Source organism: Heteronotia binoei, chromosome 14 (assembly GCF_032191835.1).
Source record: "Heteronotia binoei isolate CCM8104 ecotype False Entrance Well chromosome 14, APGP_CSIRO_Hbin_v1, whole genome shotgun sequence".
In the NCBI taxonomy this organism is placed as follows: domain Eukaryota; kingdom Metazoa; phylum Chordata; class Lepidosauria; order Squamata; family Gekkonidae; genus Heteronotia; species Heteronotia binoei.
In genome coordinates, this window is record NC_083236.1 from 8,225,114 (window position 1) to 8,244,793 (window position 19,680).

At 52.2% G+C, this 19,680-nt stretch overlaps 1 protein-coding gene across 2 annotated transcripts in view; it reads left to right on the forward strand.

Annotated features, from left to right (window-relative positions):
* ADCY2 (adenylate cyclase 2) overlaps window positions 1–19,680 on the forward strand; it is a 218,435-nt gene that overhangs the window by 128,599 nt on the left and 70,156 nt on the right. For both annotated transcript variants that reach the window (XR_009556182.1, XM_060253774.1), the window contains one exon: window positions 3,874–3,958. Coding sequence is in view for 1 of the 2 variants with exons in the window: in XM_060253774.1 (XP_060109757.1) it covers window positions 3,874–3,958 (85 nt within the window). In the remaining variant the exon portion in view is untranslated. The remainder of the gene's footprint in view (window positions 1–3,873; window positions 3,959–19,680) is intronic.

Sequence of the window (19,680 nt, forward strand, 5' to 3'; positions counted from 1 at the left end):
GAAATTAAGGAGTTAAATCCTGCTGATTGTAGTGGTGTCAAATGTATGTGCCATGAAGAGTTATATCATTGCTTGTGCTGAATACTGAAAGTGTTGCTTATCCTGAAAGTTTTGGTTTGTTGCTCCTTATCTCTCCAGTTCCCATGTATCCTCTCTACTCTTAGTTCTCATCCTTGGGTATTATGGTAACTCATCTCTTGTTTCATCTATCACCGCAAAAGGAACAGCCTTGAGTGGTTTTATCCTCTGCTCAAAGATGCTTGGGAAAAAATGCTTTTGTATCTTTCATTTCAAGGGGGAAAGGGGGCATGGTTAGAATGTTACCCTATATCGGGGTGGCCAGGCTGCGGCTCGCGAGCCACATGCAGCTCTTCCCTATCTCCGGTGCGGCTCCCAAACCTTTTCCGCCCCCCCCCCCGCTCCCCCGCCGAGCACCCTGCTTTGAAAAGGGAGTTTGAGGAACTTTTCTAAAAGAGAAGCATAAAGCGGGGTGGGCGGGCAGCCAGGAGGTCCTGATCTCAGGCAGCTAAGCCCCACCCCCAGCTCCCAGGAGCCCTCATTCAGGCCAGGATGAACCGGGGGTGTGTGTGTGTGTGTAACTTTGACCACTTCCTCCTGCTGCCGCTGCTGCCGGGAAACTGAAGGATAAGTTCTGCGGCTTCCTGAGCGGGCAGCCAAGCCATTTGGAGTCCACATGGCCGCAGGGAAAAGCTTGTTCCTCCACCGGCCATTTGTTCTCCTGTGGCTCCTGGGTGGCTGAGGAGAGTCTTCTTGTTGGGGGAGGGTGGGTTAGAGTGCTCTCGGAGGGGAGGAGTGGGCGAGCTGGAGCGGGCGAGCTGCTTGGAGTCCACATGGTCGTGGGGAAAACTTCCTCCACCAGCCATGTGTTCTCCTGCGGCTCCTGGGCGGCTGAGGAAAGTCTTCTCCTTGGGGGCAGGTGGGTTAGAGTACTCTCGGAGGGGAGGGAGTGGCTGGAGCAGCCGAGCCATTTGGAATTCACATGTCCACGGGGAGAGCTTCATCTTCCACTGGCCATTTGTTCCCTGCGGCTCCCGCAGCAGCGGGGAGGCCCCTTCATCAGAGAAAAGGAGGAATGGAAAGCTGAGCACTTGTATTTGGGAGGGATGTTATAAGAACACTTTCCTTCCTTTCTCTGTCTCCCCGTTTGCTCTGTCCCTCACCTTTTTGAGCAGGTGGAGAGGGCTCATTCCTCCAACCTCGCACCTACTGTATTCCCAACATCTTTTTTTTTCCACTTCAGTCTCTGTCTCCTCACCCCCATTCTATGTTCCCAATGTCCTTTTTCCACTTTTCTCTCTTTCTCTCCCCTCCCCCCCCCCAGTCTATGTTCCCAAGGTCTTTCCCATCTCTGTCTCCTTCCTCCTCTGTCTCCCTGTTTGTTCTGTCCCTCACTGTTTTGGGGGGTGAAGAGGAGTGGATGTTCATTCCTCCTATCTACTATGTTCCCAAAGTTTCCCCTCCCCACTTCTCTCTCTCTCTCTCCCCATCCATTCTTTTTTTAAAGCTGCACTGCTTTTCAGACATGAACTTACACAAATTTTGATTTTTTTTCAGTGACCAAAATTGCATCACCTCTCTGTACACATTTTCTGATATTGGTTAGTCAGATCTTTGTGATGTCATGTCCAGTGATGTCACTTCCAGATCAAAGGTCAAGTGGTTCCTAAGCTCCATCCCTTCTGGTGATGTCACTTCCAGGGCAAAGGTCAAGTGATTCCTAGGCTCCAGCCTTCCGGTGATGTCACATCCACCACAGAAACCCCTCCCCCTGCTGTGATGTCACTTTCAGGCCACTCCCCCAAACCCACCTCTCACATTGCAGCTCTCGAGCATCTGGCACTTAGTCTATGTGGCTCTTGCATGAAGTAAGTCTGGCCACCCCTGCCCTATATACTGAAGGAAGATCTGGGATGCTCCAGTTCTGACTTGGACAAGATGTCTGTAGCTATAACTCTGGATTTTACAATAAAAGGAACTTTATAAAGAACAAAAGACTTTTTATTCAAGAGAACTAGAGGGGGGGGCGGGATTTGACAAGTGGGAGAGTTAGGACCAAACTTGATGGTACATTGTGATACAAGTTGGATTGGGATCCACCAACCTGACTTCCTGTCGCATGCAACATTGTGGAACTGAAGTTTCCAAGCACTCCAGGGCCTGATCATGCTCAGGAGCACGGTGCAAGGCCAAGCCAAAATGGCCACAGGGAGCCTGTGTCAGGCGATGGAGCTCAAGGCAGTATTCATTGAAACAATGTATACTTTATTGGAAACTCATAGCTGGATACAAAGTTGAGACTAATACCTGGGAATGGGTGTCTCTTAGTCTTATGGAATCTACATCAAAGCGATATCTAAACAAAACCACTATTCTCAAAACAACAGGGAGTGAAGGTGCAAACTTTCACACGAGAGCTTCCACTTATCTTTTTGCCTCTGGGAAGATGCTGGTCGACCGCGGTATCTACTAATGGTCGCATTCCTTTGCTCCTTTTACAACCTAAACAAAGTTAACACTTCAAACGTCCCCCCTTTGATATGCATGCCAGCTACAGTACAACAAAAGGCTTTGGGTTAGTGTGAAGAGTCCATTTGGTTAGTATTCTATACTTTTAATATGATAGAGTTACAGAGCCTGACAGCCTGCTATGAGGTGCCATGTTTTGTAGTCACCTGCTGCTAGTCTGCTGATCCAGTTGAGAGAACATGTATCATCTACCTCAACCTTTAGGAGCATGGTTAAGTTTCTCATATTGAAATAAATAGGATTTCAATGTTCTGGGTTTTGCCCATGGTCATTGTTGGATCATGCTGGTAATTAAATTCAATATATTTCTAAAGTTACACATGAAAGCAGGAATCATTGCTTATTTGTTAAAAAACAAAAGCTTGTTTGCCATCTGTTCAAGAGACGATCAGTGCTTCATCTCCTGTAGAGTATAAATAACATATGCATCATTCTGAAGGATCCCTGCTTTACTCACCCTCCGACTTGACTGAGGGTCTGATTAGCTATAGCATCAACAGTGATGCTTGTTGACTCACTTGCAAAATATGGGTTGAGGCGGTAGAAACAAAAGCAGCCTTCAGGTGAGCATCCGGAAACTTCACCCTGTGCTTCCCTCCCTGGATTCAGAGTTCAGACTTGCAAGAGAGATCATGTAGCTTGCTCTGTCTACAAAGTGCATGTTGCTGGCATGTAAGACCCTCAGTTTGCTTTCAGGTTGTTTAGGAAGACAGAGTGGGATTTACATTTCACCTTCCACTCCGCTCTGCTGTTTGAAACCTGCTCTGTTATTAAAGTCTTAAAGGAAAACGTGTGTCCTACATATTTTTTTTCTTTTGAAATGCTAATGGTAGAATAGGGGAGCAGGTTTTAAATAGTAAAACATAGCAGAGGGTGATGGATTAAATCCCCTCTTCCTTTCCTTGCACAACCCTGGGGCAAAATGAGGCAGCACAAGCATGCAGTCTGCATTTTATAGACAAACCAGAATTTGTGATCTTCACCTCCCCCACACATACTTTCAATGCCAAAAAGGGGACTAGTCTTGGAGAAAATATTTAGGGCAACTGACTGTAGAAAGGGAAGATGAGGGGCAGGTTCAGCTCTTCTCAAGGGTGTGCCCAATTTGATGTTAAAATTAGGCATATTTTGTCCATTCTCTGCTTTGCAGGCAAAAAGGGCAAACATGTAAGCCATCGGACATGGCTTCTACAGTCACATCTGCTTGGTGGCCCCCAGTGTCTACAGACTTGCCTAATTCTCACTATCAGCAGGGGTGGGGGAGCCTTTGTGCCCCTTATCAATATGCTAGCTTTTCTAACAGGTCTTTTTTCCCTTGTCTTGTAGAAAGTCTATTCTTGGAATCTCCTTTGGGGCTGCCTTTCTTGTGCTTTCCTTCATTCTTTTTATCTGTTTTGCTGGACAGCTTTTGGTAAGTATGACGCTTGCCTCAACTTCCTTGCTCATGCAAAAATAATAAGTCCACAAGGACCTCTGCATTATTTGAAGGCTGCCTGTGTTGTTGTTTTTTAAGATTGTCAGCATAATGTCATTGCGAGTTGCCTGGGAAGAATATAGATCTCGGTGGACTTCCTACCCTTGAATTAATATATTTCTACACACACACCCCGAAAATAGTCACATTGGCATTTCTTACCCACTGAGTCTTAATGGAATCAGATTCTTTTAACAGAGCTATTTCACAGTGAATGAATTTTTTGCTTTTGCCCTGACAAGTATCCATATCGATGATGATTCCCAACAATTGAATAATTAGGATTTAATAAGAGTTGTTTGATTGATTGATTTGATGTCTGCCCCACCTTTCAATCTAGATGGATCCCCAATCTGAAATAAAATGATAACTTACTATTAAATTAAGGTGGTGTCCCTTCCCTCCAAAATACAGCTTTGCTCTGAAGCAGGGTGACCACAGCCCACCCCCCTTCCGTTGTGATTGCCTCCGTCTCCTCTGGTTTTGAATGGGGAGAGTCCTCTGGGAATCTGCTCCTGGGTCCTACCCTGAACTGCAGGTCTTCACACTGTCCAAGAACAGAGTCGGCACATCCTTCGAGCAGTGAGGGTTGTTTTACGTTCACTATCCTGAAACAAAGGTTTACAGTCTGAGATCTTTATGGCTGCTGTCCAGAATTCAACACTTCTCAGCAGGTTCCTGTGCCATACTTCAAGTTGCTTTTGAAATTGTATCTCACTTGGTGTCAAGAACAGGCTGTCATGTGGGACAGATGTCTGCTGCCTGAGAAAACGTGCACATCTATCCCCCTGAGTCACAGAATGAATGCTGCAGTGGGGGGGGGGGATCCTGTCATTGGGGCGCAGCCACCACAGTTGGCAGTACAGTGGATGCCAGTATCCGTTTAGTTGAGCCTCCTCGGAAAGCTCTTTCAGAAAATTCTGTGAAATCCCAGTAGTCCAGAAATAATTTATCAGAGAATACAAGATAGAAAAGCTATTTTAAGAAGGACTAGCCTAGGGCTTGACAAATCCCAGGTGACCATGTGGCCTAGAAGTGTCATTGCAGCATCAAGTATTCTCAGCAGTTATTTTATTAAAAGGTTTTAATTGTGACAGCAGCCAGACTTACCCACATGTTTATTTATATACTACAATGCTTTGTCCTATTACAGCTTAAATAAAAGTACAAAAACCCCTGTGAAGAGTCTGGTAGAAAGTTTTGTGGGAGCAATAGGGAGAAACTATTGTCATAAAAATTATAAAGCCCTGCAGACGAAAAAATAAATCTGGCACCTACATTTTTGGGCAGGCTCCTAGAGGCAAAGATAATTTGCTAAGTCCCGTTTCGCTTTTGAACTGGGCTCTTCATTTGGTGTCCCAGCAAAGGGAAGATGGGACTCTCCTGCAGTTCTAAAGGCTTGTAGCTCAAGCAGGTTGTAACCCTCTCACAATGTACCTCCTAATTGGCAAGTACTTTGCACTAACAATATGTCTGCACATGCAGATTTCCCCATGGTGTGTCCCTGAATGTCCCGGGAACAGCAGAGACAGTCTGATTGCCAACCAAGGTGTTGCTGATTGAGTTCCACCAGCAAGATGATTAGGATTTCACTTACAAGCTTTGTTGCAGCGAAATAACTATTAACTTTCCTGCAATATCCCTCGTTGCTTGTGGTATTGAGTATGCACAAAGCTTTCTTATACTGATTCAGACCACTGGCCCATCAAGGTCAGTATTGTTTAGTCACTGCAGTGACCCTCCAGGGTCTCAGGCAGAGGTCTTTCACATCACTTACTGCCTGCTCCTGTTTAACTGGAGATGCTGGGGATTGATCCTGGGACCTTCTGCATGTCAAGCAGAGGCTCTGCCAGTGAGCCACAGACCCTCCCCTAACATTGTATCTTATCATATTTACAAGCACTTATAGTGTAGATTTGTGCCTTGTGGCCTCTTATCCTTTATTGATTCACAGAAGGCATTTGTGCCACAGAAAAAGAGCATATGAAGGCAAATGGAGAGCAAAATTGACAGGCGTTTAATTAAAATATATGAAACTATGAGATGCAATGTTAGACTAAAAAAGAATTTCTGAAAGAAAAGAGGTGCTCAGAATATAAATAATTGATTTGACTGTTTTCTTTCTCTTAATCACTGAAGATGCTGTGCCCTCCTCTTTGTGTTTCAAAGCACAGCCAAGATCTGTCAGTATTAAAAGGGAAAATGAGATCTTAAAAGACTAGTGGTTTGTTGTATTTGATGCGCATTCTTAAATTTGCTATTCGTTTTGGAGCTGCCACCAAATGGCTCAGTCAGAGCAGCAATTTCTTTTCTTTCCCATGGCTAGATTGTGTTTTCTAATTAACAGAGCTGTCTTGCTGGCAGGGCAGTTTCTTAAAATAACTTGATTTGATGTATAGTACAAAAGAGAAGGTTTGTGACGTGATATGCCCCTGTATGAGATTTGGGAGGCGGAAGCCAACTGAATACCATCTGGAAATGAAATATACACATTGTTTTCAGGTCAGAGCCGCGACTCTACGTAACGCTCTGGGGATGATTTCTAAAAGAGGAAGGAAGGAGGGAAGGAGTCTGAAAAGATATTCCTTTTTTCCCCTCTGCCTTTTGTAATGCCACCGTCTTGCTGAATGGTGCCATTCTGTAATTACATTGTTCTATTCATTCAGAAGCCATACTAATGAGATATTTCAAAATTAAACCTTTTTTTTACTGAGAAATACCTTTTCCTGACGTCAGTAAATTGTTCTTCGTATGTGTTGGCTGAACAGAGGATGATTGTGTAAGCAGTTTGGAATCCAGATGTTAGGATGGTCTTGAGAAAACAGCCCTGCTTCCTAAGACAGGTAGTAGAGAGAATAGTTCATGTGTTGAAATGTGTGTTTGACGCACACATGATTTTGATGTGGATTACTCCAAAAGGCTGCAAGGGTGAATGGAAGCTTCCCTTTTGTCCACAGCATTTGAATGTCGATGTTCCAGCCTCACTATGTAGCTGAAGCTGTCATTCACTATATTGATCCACTTTATCCATACTGGCAAGTTCCCAAACTGTAGACCTTGAAACATTTTTACCTTATAAAGTTTATTAGTCCAGCTTCTTTCTGTTTCACTTGGTAGAGGCAATTTGCTCCCACGATATTACTCTATTTACCTGTTCAGTAACCACTCTCTCAATTACCTTGCCCAGAAATGGTAAGTTTGAAACTGGGTGGTAACTGGAAGGATCCAGTGGATCCAAAGTTGGCTTTTTCAAGAGTGAAACAACCATGGACTCTTTCAGGCTCTCCAGAAAGACCCCTGACTCTTTTTGTCATTCAGTCGCACAGTCGAGTCCGACTCTTTGCAACCCCATGGACAAAGTCATGCCAAGCCCTCCTGTCTTCCACCATCCTCCGAAGTCTGCTCAAATTCGTGTTAATTACATCAGTAACATTGTCCAGCCATCTCCTCTTTTGCCGTCCCCTTCTTCTTTTGCCTTCTGTCTTCCCCAGCATCAGGATCTTCTCCAGTGAGTGCTCCCTTCTCATTTGGTGGCCAAAGTGTTTGAGCTTCAGCTTCAGCATCTGACCTTCCAGGGAACAGTCAGGGTTGATTTCCATTAGGACTGACTGACTGGATCTTCTTCCAGTCCAAGGGACTCTCAAGAGTCTTTCTAGCACCACGATTCGAAAGCATCTATTCTTCTGAGCTCAGCCTTCCTTATGGTCCAACTCTCACAGCCATACATTACTACTGGGAATACCATCACTTTGCCTATACGGACTTTTGTTGGCAGGGTGATGTCTCTGTTTTTTATTACACTGCCTAGGTTTGCCATAGCTGTTCTCCCAAGGAGCAAACGTCTTTTAATTTCATGGCTACAGTCACCATCTGCAGTGATCTTGGATCCCAAGAATGTGAAGTTTGTCATTACTTCCAAGTTTTCCCCTTCTATTTGCCAAGGGGTGATGGGGCCAGATGCCATGATCTTAGTTTTTTTGATGTTGAGTTTCAAGCCTACTTTTGTGCTCTCCTCAAGAGATTCTTTAGGTCCTTTTCACTTTCTGCCATTAGAGTGGTATCATCTGCATATCTGAGGTTGTTGATGTTTTTCCCAGCAATCTTAATTCCGGTTTGTCCTTCATCCAGGCTGGCATTCTGCATGGTGTATTCTGCATATAAATTAAATAAGCAGAGTGACAATATACATCCTTGTCGAACTCCTTTTCCTATTCTAAACCAATCAGTTGTTCCATATCCCATTTTGACAGTTGCTTCTTGACCCTTGACTCCCATCTCTTTAAGGACTTGCCACAGTTTGTTGTGATCCAAACAAGCAAAGACTTTAGCATACTCAATGAAGCAGAAATAGACATAATCCAGCGAATGTTGGCAACTTGATCTCTAGTTCCTCTACCTCTCCAAAACCCAGCTTGAACTTCTGGTAGTTCCCAATCTACATACTGCTGAAGACCAGCTTGTAGGATCTTTAACATGACCTTGCTGGCATGTGAAATGAGTGCAAAGCGATAGTTTGAACATTCGTTGGCATTACCCTTCTTTGGGATTGGAATATAAACTGACCTTTTCCTGTCTTTTGGCCACTGCTGCATTTTCCAAATTTGCTGACATAATGTGTGCATCACTTTAACAGCATTATCTTTTAGGACTTTGACTAGCTCAACTGGGATACCATCATCTCCACTCACTTTGTTGTTAATAATGCTTTCTAAGGCCCATTTGACTTCACACTCAAGGATGTCTGGCTCGAGATCAGAGATATCACCATCATGGTTGTAAAGGACATTGAAATCCTTCTTGTATAATTCTGTGTATTTTTGCCACCTCTTCCTAATCTCTTCTGCTTCTGAGAGGTCCCTACCGTTTTTGTCCTTTATCATGGCCATCTTTGCACGAAATGTTCCCTTGATTTCTCCAATTTTCTTGAAGAAATCTCTTATCCTTCCCATTCTATTATTTTCCTGTATTGCTTTGCATTGTTCCTTCAGGAAGGCCTCCTTATCTCTTCTTTCTGTTCTCTGGAAATCTGCATTCAGTTGGGTGAATCTTTCCTTTTCACCTTTGCCTTTTGCTTTACTTCTTTCCTCAGCTATTTGTAAAGCCTCATCAGACAGCCACTTTGCTTTCTTGCATTTCTTCTTCTTTGGGATGGTGCTGATTGCTGCTTTCTGTACAATGTCACAAACCTCCGTCCATAGTTCTTCAGGCACTCTGTCTATTAACTCTAGTTCCTTAAACCTTTTCTTCACCTCCACTGTACAGTCATAAGGGATGTGATCAAAGTCAAACCTGAATGGCCTAATGGCTTCCCCAGTTTTCTTCAGTTTAAGCCTGAATTTTGCAATGAGTAGCTCATGATCTGAGCTGCAGTCAGCTCCAGGTCTTGTTTTTGCTGACTGTAAGGAGTTTCCCCATCTTTGACTGTGGAGTATATAATCAATCTGATTTCTGTGTTGCCCATCAGGTGATGTCCATGTGTAGAGTAGGGATGTGCAAAAAAAAAAAAAATTCGGAAATACACGGATTCGGAAGTACACGGGGGAAAAAATTCGGATTCCCCTTGTACTTCTGAATGCCGTATTCGGAATAGCCGCATATACGGTAATGCGCGGCTATTTCCGAATATACGGCCCTATTATACCCTATGGGCCATTGAAATCAATGGCAAATAGGGTATATTTGAAGCCGCCTGGAGGGGGGGGGTTGAGGGAGAGCCCCCAAATTTGCAGGGGACCTGCAGGGGACTCTCCCCTCCAAACCCCCCAAGTCCCAAAAAGATTGGGCCAGGGGGTCCCGTTCCAGGGGCACCCAAAGAGGGTGCCCCTATTCCATCATTATACCCTATGGGCCATTGAAATCAATGGCAAATAGGGTATAATTGAAGCCGCCTGGAGGGGAGGGGGTTTGAGGGAGAGCCCCCAAATTTGCAGGGGACCTGCAGGGGACTCTCCCCTACAACCCCCCCAAGTCCCAAAAAGATTGGGCCAGGGGGTCCCATTCCAGGGGCACCCAAAGAGGGTGCCCCTATTCCATCATTATACCCTATGGGCCATTGAAATCAATGGCAAATAGGGTATAATTGAAGCCGCCTGGAGGGGAGGGGGTTTGAGGAGAGCCCCCCAAAGTGCTGTGCAGCTTCAGGGGACTGTCCCACACAAAACCCACAAGGCCCAAAAAAAATTGGACCAGGGGTCCAATTCCTGGGGCACCCAAAGCCAAACCTAACTTCACACCAGAGAATCTCTATAGGCCCCAAATGCACTACATCCCTCTATCTAATCTATGAACCCTGCAGGCCTGGCACCAATAAAAACCCAGTTGCCAACGTCGTGGCAGTACAAAACACAATCTGCTCAAGGTCTGCTCTGCAGACCTGGCTGCAGCAAACCCAGATGCCAGCTCTCCAGCCCTGCCCCAAACAACACGGGGAGAGCTGGCAAACCACAAAAAGCCTGCTGCCTCTGGGTCTCTCACCCAGGTGCCAGCTTCCCTGCCCCAAACAACACAATCTACAGGTGCCAGCTCTCCAGCCCTGCCCCAAACAACACGGGGAGAGCTGGCAAACCACAAAAAGCCTGCTGCCTCTGGGTCTCTCACCCAGGTGCCAGCTTCCCTGCCCCAAACAACACAATCTACAGGTGCCAGCTCTCCAGCCCTGCCCCAAACAACACGGGGAGAGCTGGCAAACCACAAAAAGCCTGCTGCCTCTGGGTCTCTCACCCAGGTGCCAGCTTCCCTGCCCCAAACAACACAATCTACAGGTGCCAGCTCTCCAGCCCTGCCCCAAACAACACGGGGAGAGCTGGCAAACCACAAAAAGCCTGCTGCCTCTGGGTCTCTCACCCAGGTGCCAGCTTCCCTGCCCCAAACAACACAATCTACAGGTGCCAGCTCTCCAGCCCTGCCCCAAACAACACGGGGAGAGCTGGCAAACCACAAAAAGCCTGCTGCCTCTGGGTCTCTCACCCAGGTGCCAGCTTCCCTGCCCCAAACAACACAATCTAGCCAAACCGAGAGCACACTCAGATTCCAAAAATCACTCTATAACAACAAGAAAGTGACCCAGCCCACACACACCCTCGCCAACCCCCACACCAACCAGAGGTAATTTTAAAAAACCAAAACAAAACCAGAGAATCACAAGAGGCCAAGCAAACCAACTCAAGATTTTAAAAAGTGGCCTTTCACCAATAAGTCAACAACAACACCCCCACCCCTAAAACCAGAACTAGAAAAGAGGGACAAAACAATGAAAATTAGGCCAAACAGCACCCCCCCCAATAACCTGAAGATAAAAGTAACAAAGCAGCAACACAACACAGCAGCAACAAATCAAACAATGAAACAGTAAAAAATTCAACTTTTAATAATACAGGAACTCCCCCCCCAAAAAAAAAACCCCCTTCACCCTAACCCCAATAAATCCAAGCCACCCAAATCAGGAGAAGTAAAAGGACACTGCACTTTAAAAAGTCCTCTCACTAAATTAAGATATGGGCAAATTAGCAAAACCACCCCACCCCAGGCCCCCACACCCCCAGCAGAACCTCACCTCAACCCCAAATAGGCTACCCTACCCACCCAGCACTCACCCACCCAAACCTGAACAAGTAAAGGGACTCTAGTCCTTTTACCAACAAAAACTAAAACAAGAACCCCAAAACTGTCTTACCTTGTCTTCTCTGAGTCCAGGGAGGTGGTAAGGCAGTGAGAGAGCACAGAGCAGCAGGCAGGAGCTGAAGCCAAGGGCCAGCCAGTCACCAGCAGCAGCACAATCTCTCTCACACCAACCCACACCACATACACCAACACAGAAATGGAGGAGTCCAGCAGGAAGACTCCTTTAAAAGGTTCTCTGGCCCTACAGAGAGCAATTTCAAAAAATAGCACTGCTCTCTCTGATTGGCCAGAGAACATTGCTTACTTGGATACCCAAGTAAGCAAAAGATCAAAATAACAATGTAGCTGATGGCTGGGCCATCAGCTACACAGTACACAACAACAGCCCAGCAAAGCATGCATTTGTGATGCATTTTGCAAATGCATGCTTTGGATTGGCTGCTGGGGCTCCTCTTCCCCCTCCCCCTCCCTCCCTGATCCCAGGGAGGCTATAGGAGAGGCGGGAAGCTAAGCAAGCAGCTCCATTGAGGCTGCAAAAGCCACTTCCCGCCTTTTCTATTGAAGTTGACACACTGAGCAGCCTTTTGACAGCCGTACCGTATTCTTCTGAATAGAGGTTCGGAAGAATACGGCGGCCGCGTTCGGGAGCCGCATAATGGGCGGCAATGGCTTTCGGCTGCGGGCAATGCAGAATACAGCCGAATCAGCGTTGATTCGGCTGTATTTTTGGCTCGGCCGAGCCGAATGCACATCCCTAGTGTAGAGTCGCCTTTTAGGATGTTGTAAGAGAGTGTTTGCTATGACCAGCTTGTTCTCTAGACAAAACTCATCTGCATATCTGAGGTTCCTACTTCCTACTTTGGCATTCCAGTCCCCTATGATGAGGACATCTTTTTGTGTGTGTTAGTTCTATAAGGTATTGTAGATCTTCATAGAACTGGTCCACTTCAGCCTCTTCTGTGTCATTTGGTTGGGGCATAGACTTGGATTACTGTGATATGGAATGGGTTGCCTTGGATACGGACCGAGATCATTCTATCATTTTTGAGATTGTTTCCCATTACTGCCTTTCTCATTCTCTTGTTAACTATAAAGGGCACACCATTTCTTCTATGGGACTCTTGTCCATAGTAATAGATGTAGTGATCCTCTGAGTTAAATTCGCCCATTCCCATCCATTTTAGTTCACTGATTCCCAAGATGTCGATGATCAGTTTTGTCATCTCTTGTTTGACTATATCCAGCTTACCTTGATTCATAGATCTTACATTCCACATTCCAATGCAGTATTGTTCTTTGCAGCATCGAACTTTCCTTTCACCATCAGACGCATCCACAGCTGAGCATCCTTTAGGCTTTGGTCCAGCCGCTTCACTCTTTCTGTGGTTACTTGGACTTGCCCTCCACTCTTCCCCAGTAGCATATTGGGCACCTTCTGACCTGAGGTGCTCATCTTCCAGTGCCATATCTTTTAGTCTTTTGATCTTCATCATGGTCTCTGTGCAGTCCCACACATGGGTTTTCCGCCTGGAAATGAAGCCAATCTCAGAGAATTCAAAGCTAGCCTAGGCATTTATTTTGGCGCGCATTCCCTCTCGATCTGGGGATCAGGCATCCACTGTGCATGCCTGGAGCAAAGGGAAGGCGCTCCACCCACCCAGTTTCTTCTTAACCGCCATCCAGATTAGACCTATCTCGTTGCATTCCCTCAATCCTCATTGCGTCTCCTCAATTCTCTTCACCGATGACCTCTTCTTTCTTCATTCTTCTACTGGTATCGTTACTCTTTCTAAAAGAAAAAGAAAAAAAAGACTTTATCTTCTGCTTACTGCTACCCCTTCCCTCCCCTTCCCCCCTCCCCGGGCATATGGAAGGGAAGGACAGCAAAACAACTTTTTAAAAGTGCATTTGGTGTGGAACCAAAATTCCCTTTACCGACGGACACTCTTTGTACTTATTTTGTTTGGGGGAGGCCCACAGAGTTGACACTTGTGCTCACTGCAGCCAATTTGGGAAGCAGGCCAAAAAGAATCGTGCTGCTTGTCGCGCTCTGGGTACCTCCCCCGGTCCCCCGGCGCCGCCGGCGCCCCTCCCGGGCACTCTGGGGCGTTCCCCGGAGGTCTCAGAAACAGGGGTGGGAGCCAGGTTACTTCACCTCAGGCCCCCCGTTCCCCTCTGGCTGTGCACGGACTCCTTTCTCTCTCTCAGGAGGCAGCCCCACTGTGCACTTGCCAGCTTCCTCCCCGACCTCCTCCTTCCCTCCCTTTATCCCCCCGTCTGAGTCCTCCCCCCTCCTGGGTTCTGCCCCTCTCTGGCTCCTCCCCCCCTTCAAAGCCCCAGACGCCCGGGAGAGGCGCGCCGGGGCTGGGCTGCCTGGGCGTGCCTCGGGCGTCTCGGACTTCTGCAGCGTGCTGGGGTGTGGCGTCTCTCGCCACCACGGGTCAGGCGGCTCTCCTCCTCTTCGCCCAGCGCTGGGCTCAGCTTCTCCCTCCTGCTTCCCGACGTCTCCCTCTGGCCGGGCTCCTCGGACCCGGAGACGGGCGCGGTGGCTGAGAGGCGCCGTTCGGGCGGCTGTTGGCACTCCGTCAACCCAGGTGAGGGGGGGGGGCGCCACGGGGGCTTGGGAAGGCGTGGGAGGCTCTTGGGGCGGCGGCGGGGGCCGGGAGTGGCTGGCAGGCGCTGGGGGGTCCCCCTTGCGTAGTCCTTGCCCGGGCTGGGCGGGACACACCCCCCCCGTGTCCCTTGCTTCTCCGCCTCCTCCTCGAAGATCCGGGAGAGGTAGTCGGCCACGCGGTGGTCCGCCCCAGCTTGATGGTGCACTGTGAAGGAAAAGGGGAGAAGAGACATGTACCAACGAAGGACCCGGTCGTTGGAGTCCTTCATTCTTGACATCCACAGCAGGGGGGCGTGGTCCACCACCAACCGGAAGGGGTTGTTGGTGAGGTAGAACTTCAATGCCCCAACGGCTCACTTGACCGCCAGGGCCTCCTTCTCTACGGTGGAGTACGCCCGCTCAGCGGGCATGAGCTTGCGGCTGATGAATAGCACCGGGCGTTCGTCCCCGGGGCTCCCCTGGAGCAGGGCCGCCCCGATACCGGTCCCTGAAGTGTCGGTGTGCAACGCAAAGGGCTGGGAGAAGTCCGGGTTGCGCAGCACGGGGTCACGGGAGAGGCTAGTGCGCAGCGTCTCGAACGCTGCCTCCTGGGCTGGCCCCCACTGTAGGACGTTCGGACACGTCTTCCGCAGGCTGTCCATCAACGGGGTGGCCACAGCCGCAAAGTTGGGGATAAACTTGCTATAGTAGCCCGCGAATCCCAAGAAGCGCCGTAACTGCTTCTTGGTGCGCGGGCGGGGCTGTTGTTCCAGGGTGACGACCTTCTCTGGCAGGGGTCGGAGCTGGCCCTTCCCCACTAGGAATCCTAGGTATTTCAGCTCCTGGAACCCAAGGCGGCTTTTCCGCGGGTTGGCGTGGAGCCCAGCGGCTCGCAGGGCTTGGAGCACCTGGCGGAGGTGGAGCAGGTGGGCCTCCCAGGTGGGGCTACACACCACGATGTCGTCGATATAGGCCCGAGCGAAACCCTCGCACTGGGCCAGGGCCTTGTCCACCAGCCGCTGAAACGTGGCCGCAGCCCCATTCAAGCCAAAGGGCATGCGCTTGAATTGGAATAGACCTTGTGGGGTGGCGAAGGCGGTCTTTTCCCTGTCAGCCGGGTGCATGGGCACCTGCCAATAGCCCTTGGTGAGATCCAAGGCGGAGAGGTACCGGGCCTCCCCCAGCTGGTCGATCAGGATATCCGCCCGTGGCATTGGGTAGGCATCGAATTTGGCCAGTTTGTTCACCTCCCGATAGTCCACACAGAAGCGCACGCTGCCATCGGGCTTTGGCACCAGGACCACCGGACTGCGCCACTCGCTCTGCGATGGCTCGATGACGTCGAGGCGCAACATCTCCTCCACCTCCCGGGCAATGACGTCCCAGCGCTTCTGTGGCACGGGCCTCCAACGGGTGCAAGCCACCTGGCCGGCGGGGGTTACTACTCGGTGCTTGACCAGGGTGGTCAAGCCCGGCTGGTCGGAGAACATCGCCGGGCACTTGGCCAGGACCTTCCGCAGATCCCGCTGCTGGCTGGGGGTGAGGGCAGCATCCAACACCGGGCCTCCCCCGGCGCCCTCCGCAGTCGTCCAGGGCAGGGTTCCGTCCTGGAGCTCGCCTGGATCTTCGGCCAAGAGGCCCTGCTCAGTCCCCGCCTCCCGTTGCACCCAGGCCTTTAGGCTGTTCACTTGGAGGGTCTTCTTTTGGCGGGCTCGGGGCCCACATTGGACCTCGTAAGTGAGGGGGCCTAGGACTCGGGTGACTTGAAAGGGTCCCCGCCACGGGTCCCCTTGGGTCTGACCCATCACTCCCCTGTGGACCAGGACGTTGTCTCCCACCTGGAACCCCCGGGCCCTAGTGCCCCTGTCGTACCGCCTCTTCTGGGCTTCCTGGGCCTGTGTGAGGTTCTCCCGGGCCTCCCGCCGCACATCTTCCAGGCGCTCCTGCAGCTGCCTGACGTATTCCTCTGGGGCCTCCCCTGGCCCTCCCCTGCCTTGTACCCACTGTTCTCCGAGCAGGCCCAGGATCCCCCGAGGCTGCCTCCCATACAGCAGCTCAAACGGGGAATACCCCAGGGATGCCTGGGGTGTCTCTCGGATGGCAAAGACCAGCGGATCCACATAGAGATCCCAGGCGGCGGGGTAGTCGTAGGCTGTCTTCCTCAGCATGGCCTTCAAGGTCTGGTTCATCCGCTCCACCAGCTCGTCAGTTTGGGGGTGGTGGACGGAGGTGAAGAGCTGCTTGATGTGCAGCGCCTGGCACACCTGTCGCATGAGGCTCGCCGTGAAGGGTGTGCCCCGGTCTGTGAGTATCTCCCGAGGCAGCCCTACATGTGCGAAGTAATGCATCAAGGCCCTGGCCACGCCAGCACTCTTCATGGTGGGCAGGGGAATAGCCTCGGGATAACGGGTGGCGTAGTCCATGAGGACCAGGATGTAGCGGGCCCCCCGAGGGGTGTGGGGTAGGGGCCCCACAAAGTCCATGGCCACCCGCTCGAACGGAATCCCCACTACCGGCAAGGGGGCTAGGGGGGCTTGCGGCTCTGCCCTAGATGTAAGGCACTGGCAGATGTCGCAGGAGCGACAGTAGGCCTGGACCTCCCGCGCTACAGAAGGCCAGAAGAAGTTGGCTAACACCCAAGTCAGAGTACTCTTCACCCCCTGGTGGCCTGCCCATTGGTGGTCGTGGGCGCCCTTCAGGACTTCGGGCCTGTACCGGTGGGGGACCAACAGCTGTTTCCCGGGGCCCAGCCGCCCTTTTACCTCTCTGAACCAAACGCCTTCTTCCCGGATGATCCGAGGCAGGCGCCGGCTCCGGCGCTCATCCACGACCACCCCGTCCCGGACGGCTTCGTGCCGTTGCAACGCCTCCAACTCCTCATCCTCGGCCTGAGCCTCCACGAACTGCGGGTCCGCCGGCCACGTCTCTCGGCCGCCCGTCGTGGGACGCTCTGCAGTGGACGGGCCCTCCCCGGGGTCGGCATCCTCTGTCTCCCCCGCGGGGGCGGCGGCGTCATAGCCGGCCCCGGCAGGCTGGCCCTGCTGGCCAGGATTCGCTGCCTCCACCACGTCTCCAAAACACGGAGCATCCCGCCCAAGCAGTACTGGGTAGGGCAGGCTGGTTACTTTGGCGACCGGCACGCTCCAGTAGCGGCCCAAGTACTTCAGCGGGATGGACACCACTGGGCTCCTTTCAATATGTCCATGAACACACTTGATGGCGGCGGTGCGGGTGACAGGCAGCGGGGCGGTCACCAGGTGGGCCCGTATCATGGACAGTGAGCTGCCGCTGTCGACCATGGCCTGCAGTTGCCGCCCTCCCAAGGATACCGGGATCGTCCAGGGGGGAGGGGGCGAGTCCCCGTCTCGGCCGCCTGCCAGGACTCCTCCCAGCTCACGTCGCACTCCATCAGGGGGCACTCCCGCTTGAGATGGCCCCACTGGCCACAGGTGAAGCAGGGCCCTATGTCTCCCCCCGTGCGGCGGGCCTCCGGCGGCGGGCGTCCCTCCTTCTCCCCCTCGCGGCCCCCGGGGCGTAGACTCGGTCCGGGTAACGTCGGGCGTCCTCTGGGTCCCCACCATCCAGGCGCGGTGCGGGCCGGCAGCAGCCGCGCCCAGCCTCCGCGGTCTCCGGTCCCGGGTGCCTTTCCTGGTGTTGCTCCTGGGGCGGCCCGGCCGCCGGGCTGGGGAGAGCCCTTCCCTGGCTTGCCGCCCTCTGCGCGTGGGGGCAGGCTGCGGTGGTCGGCGGCCTGAAAGTTCTCCCACAGCTCCTGGACTTCACTGAGGCGGGTTGGCTTCCAGCAGGCCACCCAATGGCGGGTACGCGGTGGCAACACCTGCAGCAGCTGCTCCACTACCACCAGCTCCACGATGCGCTGCCCGTCGCTGGTGGTGGGATTGAGCCAACGGGTGGCAGCATCCTTGAGGGTCGCTATCGCCGAGCGTGGTCGAGTCTCCCCCGTCGGAAGCCAGGAGCGCAGCTTCTGGCGGTGGGCCTCAGGCGTGATCTCCAGGCGGTCTAGGATGGCCGCCTTGAGTGCTGTATAGTCCGCCGCCTGGGCCCGCTCCAGGGCTTTCATGGCAGCCTGGGCCTCCCCTGTCAGGTAGGGTCCCAGGATAAAGGCCCACTGCTCTCTGGGCCAACGGGCGGCCTCAGCCACTCGCTCAAACGCCTCCAGGTAGGCCTCAACATCGTCCTCCGCCCCCAGCTTCGTCAGAGGGGGCCAAGGGCTCCTTCCGGCGCCAAATGGTGGTGGCCCTGCTGGCTCCGGGCGGGCCAGGAGCGCCTGGTGAAGGTCCCGCACCAGGGTGGCCTGAGCCGCCGTCTGCTGCTGGGTGACCTCCCGTAGGAGCTGCGCCTGGTGGTCTGCCAGCCACTGCCCAAATTGGGCCAAATCCAGGGGGGCGGGGTTAGTGTCCATGGCGGACGTCAGTTCTAAGTTTATCACGGAGTCCTCACTCGTTTCATCCGTTGACGAGTTGCTGGACTCCGGCTCGATGTGTGGGGTCGCCACTCGACTTGAGTGCCACCCGGGCGGGGCTGGAATATGGGGGCGTGGCCGTCTTAGGCTCGGGAGAGTGCCCGCCTCCTCCACCACGTTGTCGCGCTCTGGGTACCTCCCCCGGTCTCCCGGCGCCGCCGTCGCCCCTCCCGGGCACTCTGGGGCGTTCCCCGGAGGTCTCAGAAACAGGGGTGGGAGCCAGGTTACTTCACCTCAGGCCCCCCGTTCCCCTCTGGCTGTGCACGGACTCCTTTCTCTCTCTCAGGAGGCAGCCCCACTGTGCACTTGCCAGCTTCCTCCCCGACCTCCTCCTTCCCTCCTTTTATCCCCCCGTCTGAGTCCTCCCCCCTCCTGGGTTCTGCCCCTCTCTGGCTCCTCCCCCCCTTCAAAGCCCCAGACGCCCGGGAGAGGCGCGCCGGGGCTGGGCTGCCTGGGCGTGCCTCGGGCGTCTCGGACTTCTGCAGCGTGCTGGGGTGTGGCGTCTCTCGCCACCACAGGTCAGGCGGCTCTCCTCCTCTTCGCCCAGCGCTGGGCTCAGCTTCTCCCTCCTGCTTCCCGACGTCTCCCTCTGGCCGGGCTCCTCGGACCCGGAGACGGGCGCGGTGGCTGAGAGGCGCCATTCGGGCGGCTGTTGGCACTCCGTCAGCCCAGGTGAGGGGGGGGCCGCCGCGGGGGCTTGGGAAGGTGTGGGAGGCTCTTGGGGCGGCGGCGGGGGCCGGGAGTGGCTGGCAGGCGCTGGGGGGTCCCCCTTGCGTAGTCCTCGCCCGGGCTGGGCGGGACACTGCTTGACTCAAAAGCCACCTTTTGGAATCTTCTCTGTGGCCTGTGATGCCCCACGATTCCGGGTCTCATAATTTGTCACCTTCCCTAACTCCACAAAAGGACGTGGTTCGATCAGCAGCTTCCGTGGCATCAGCTCCCAGCAAGCATAAGTCCGAAAAACAT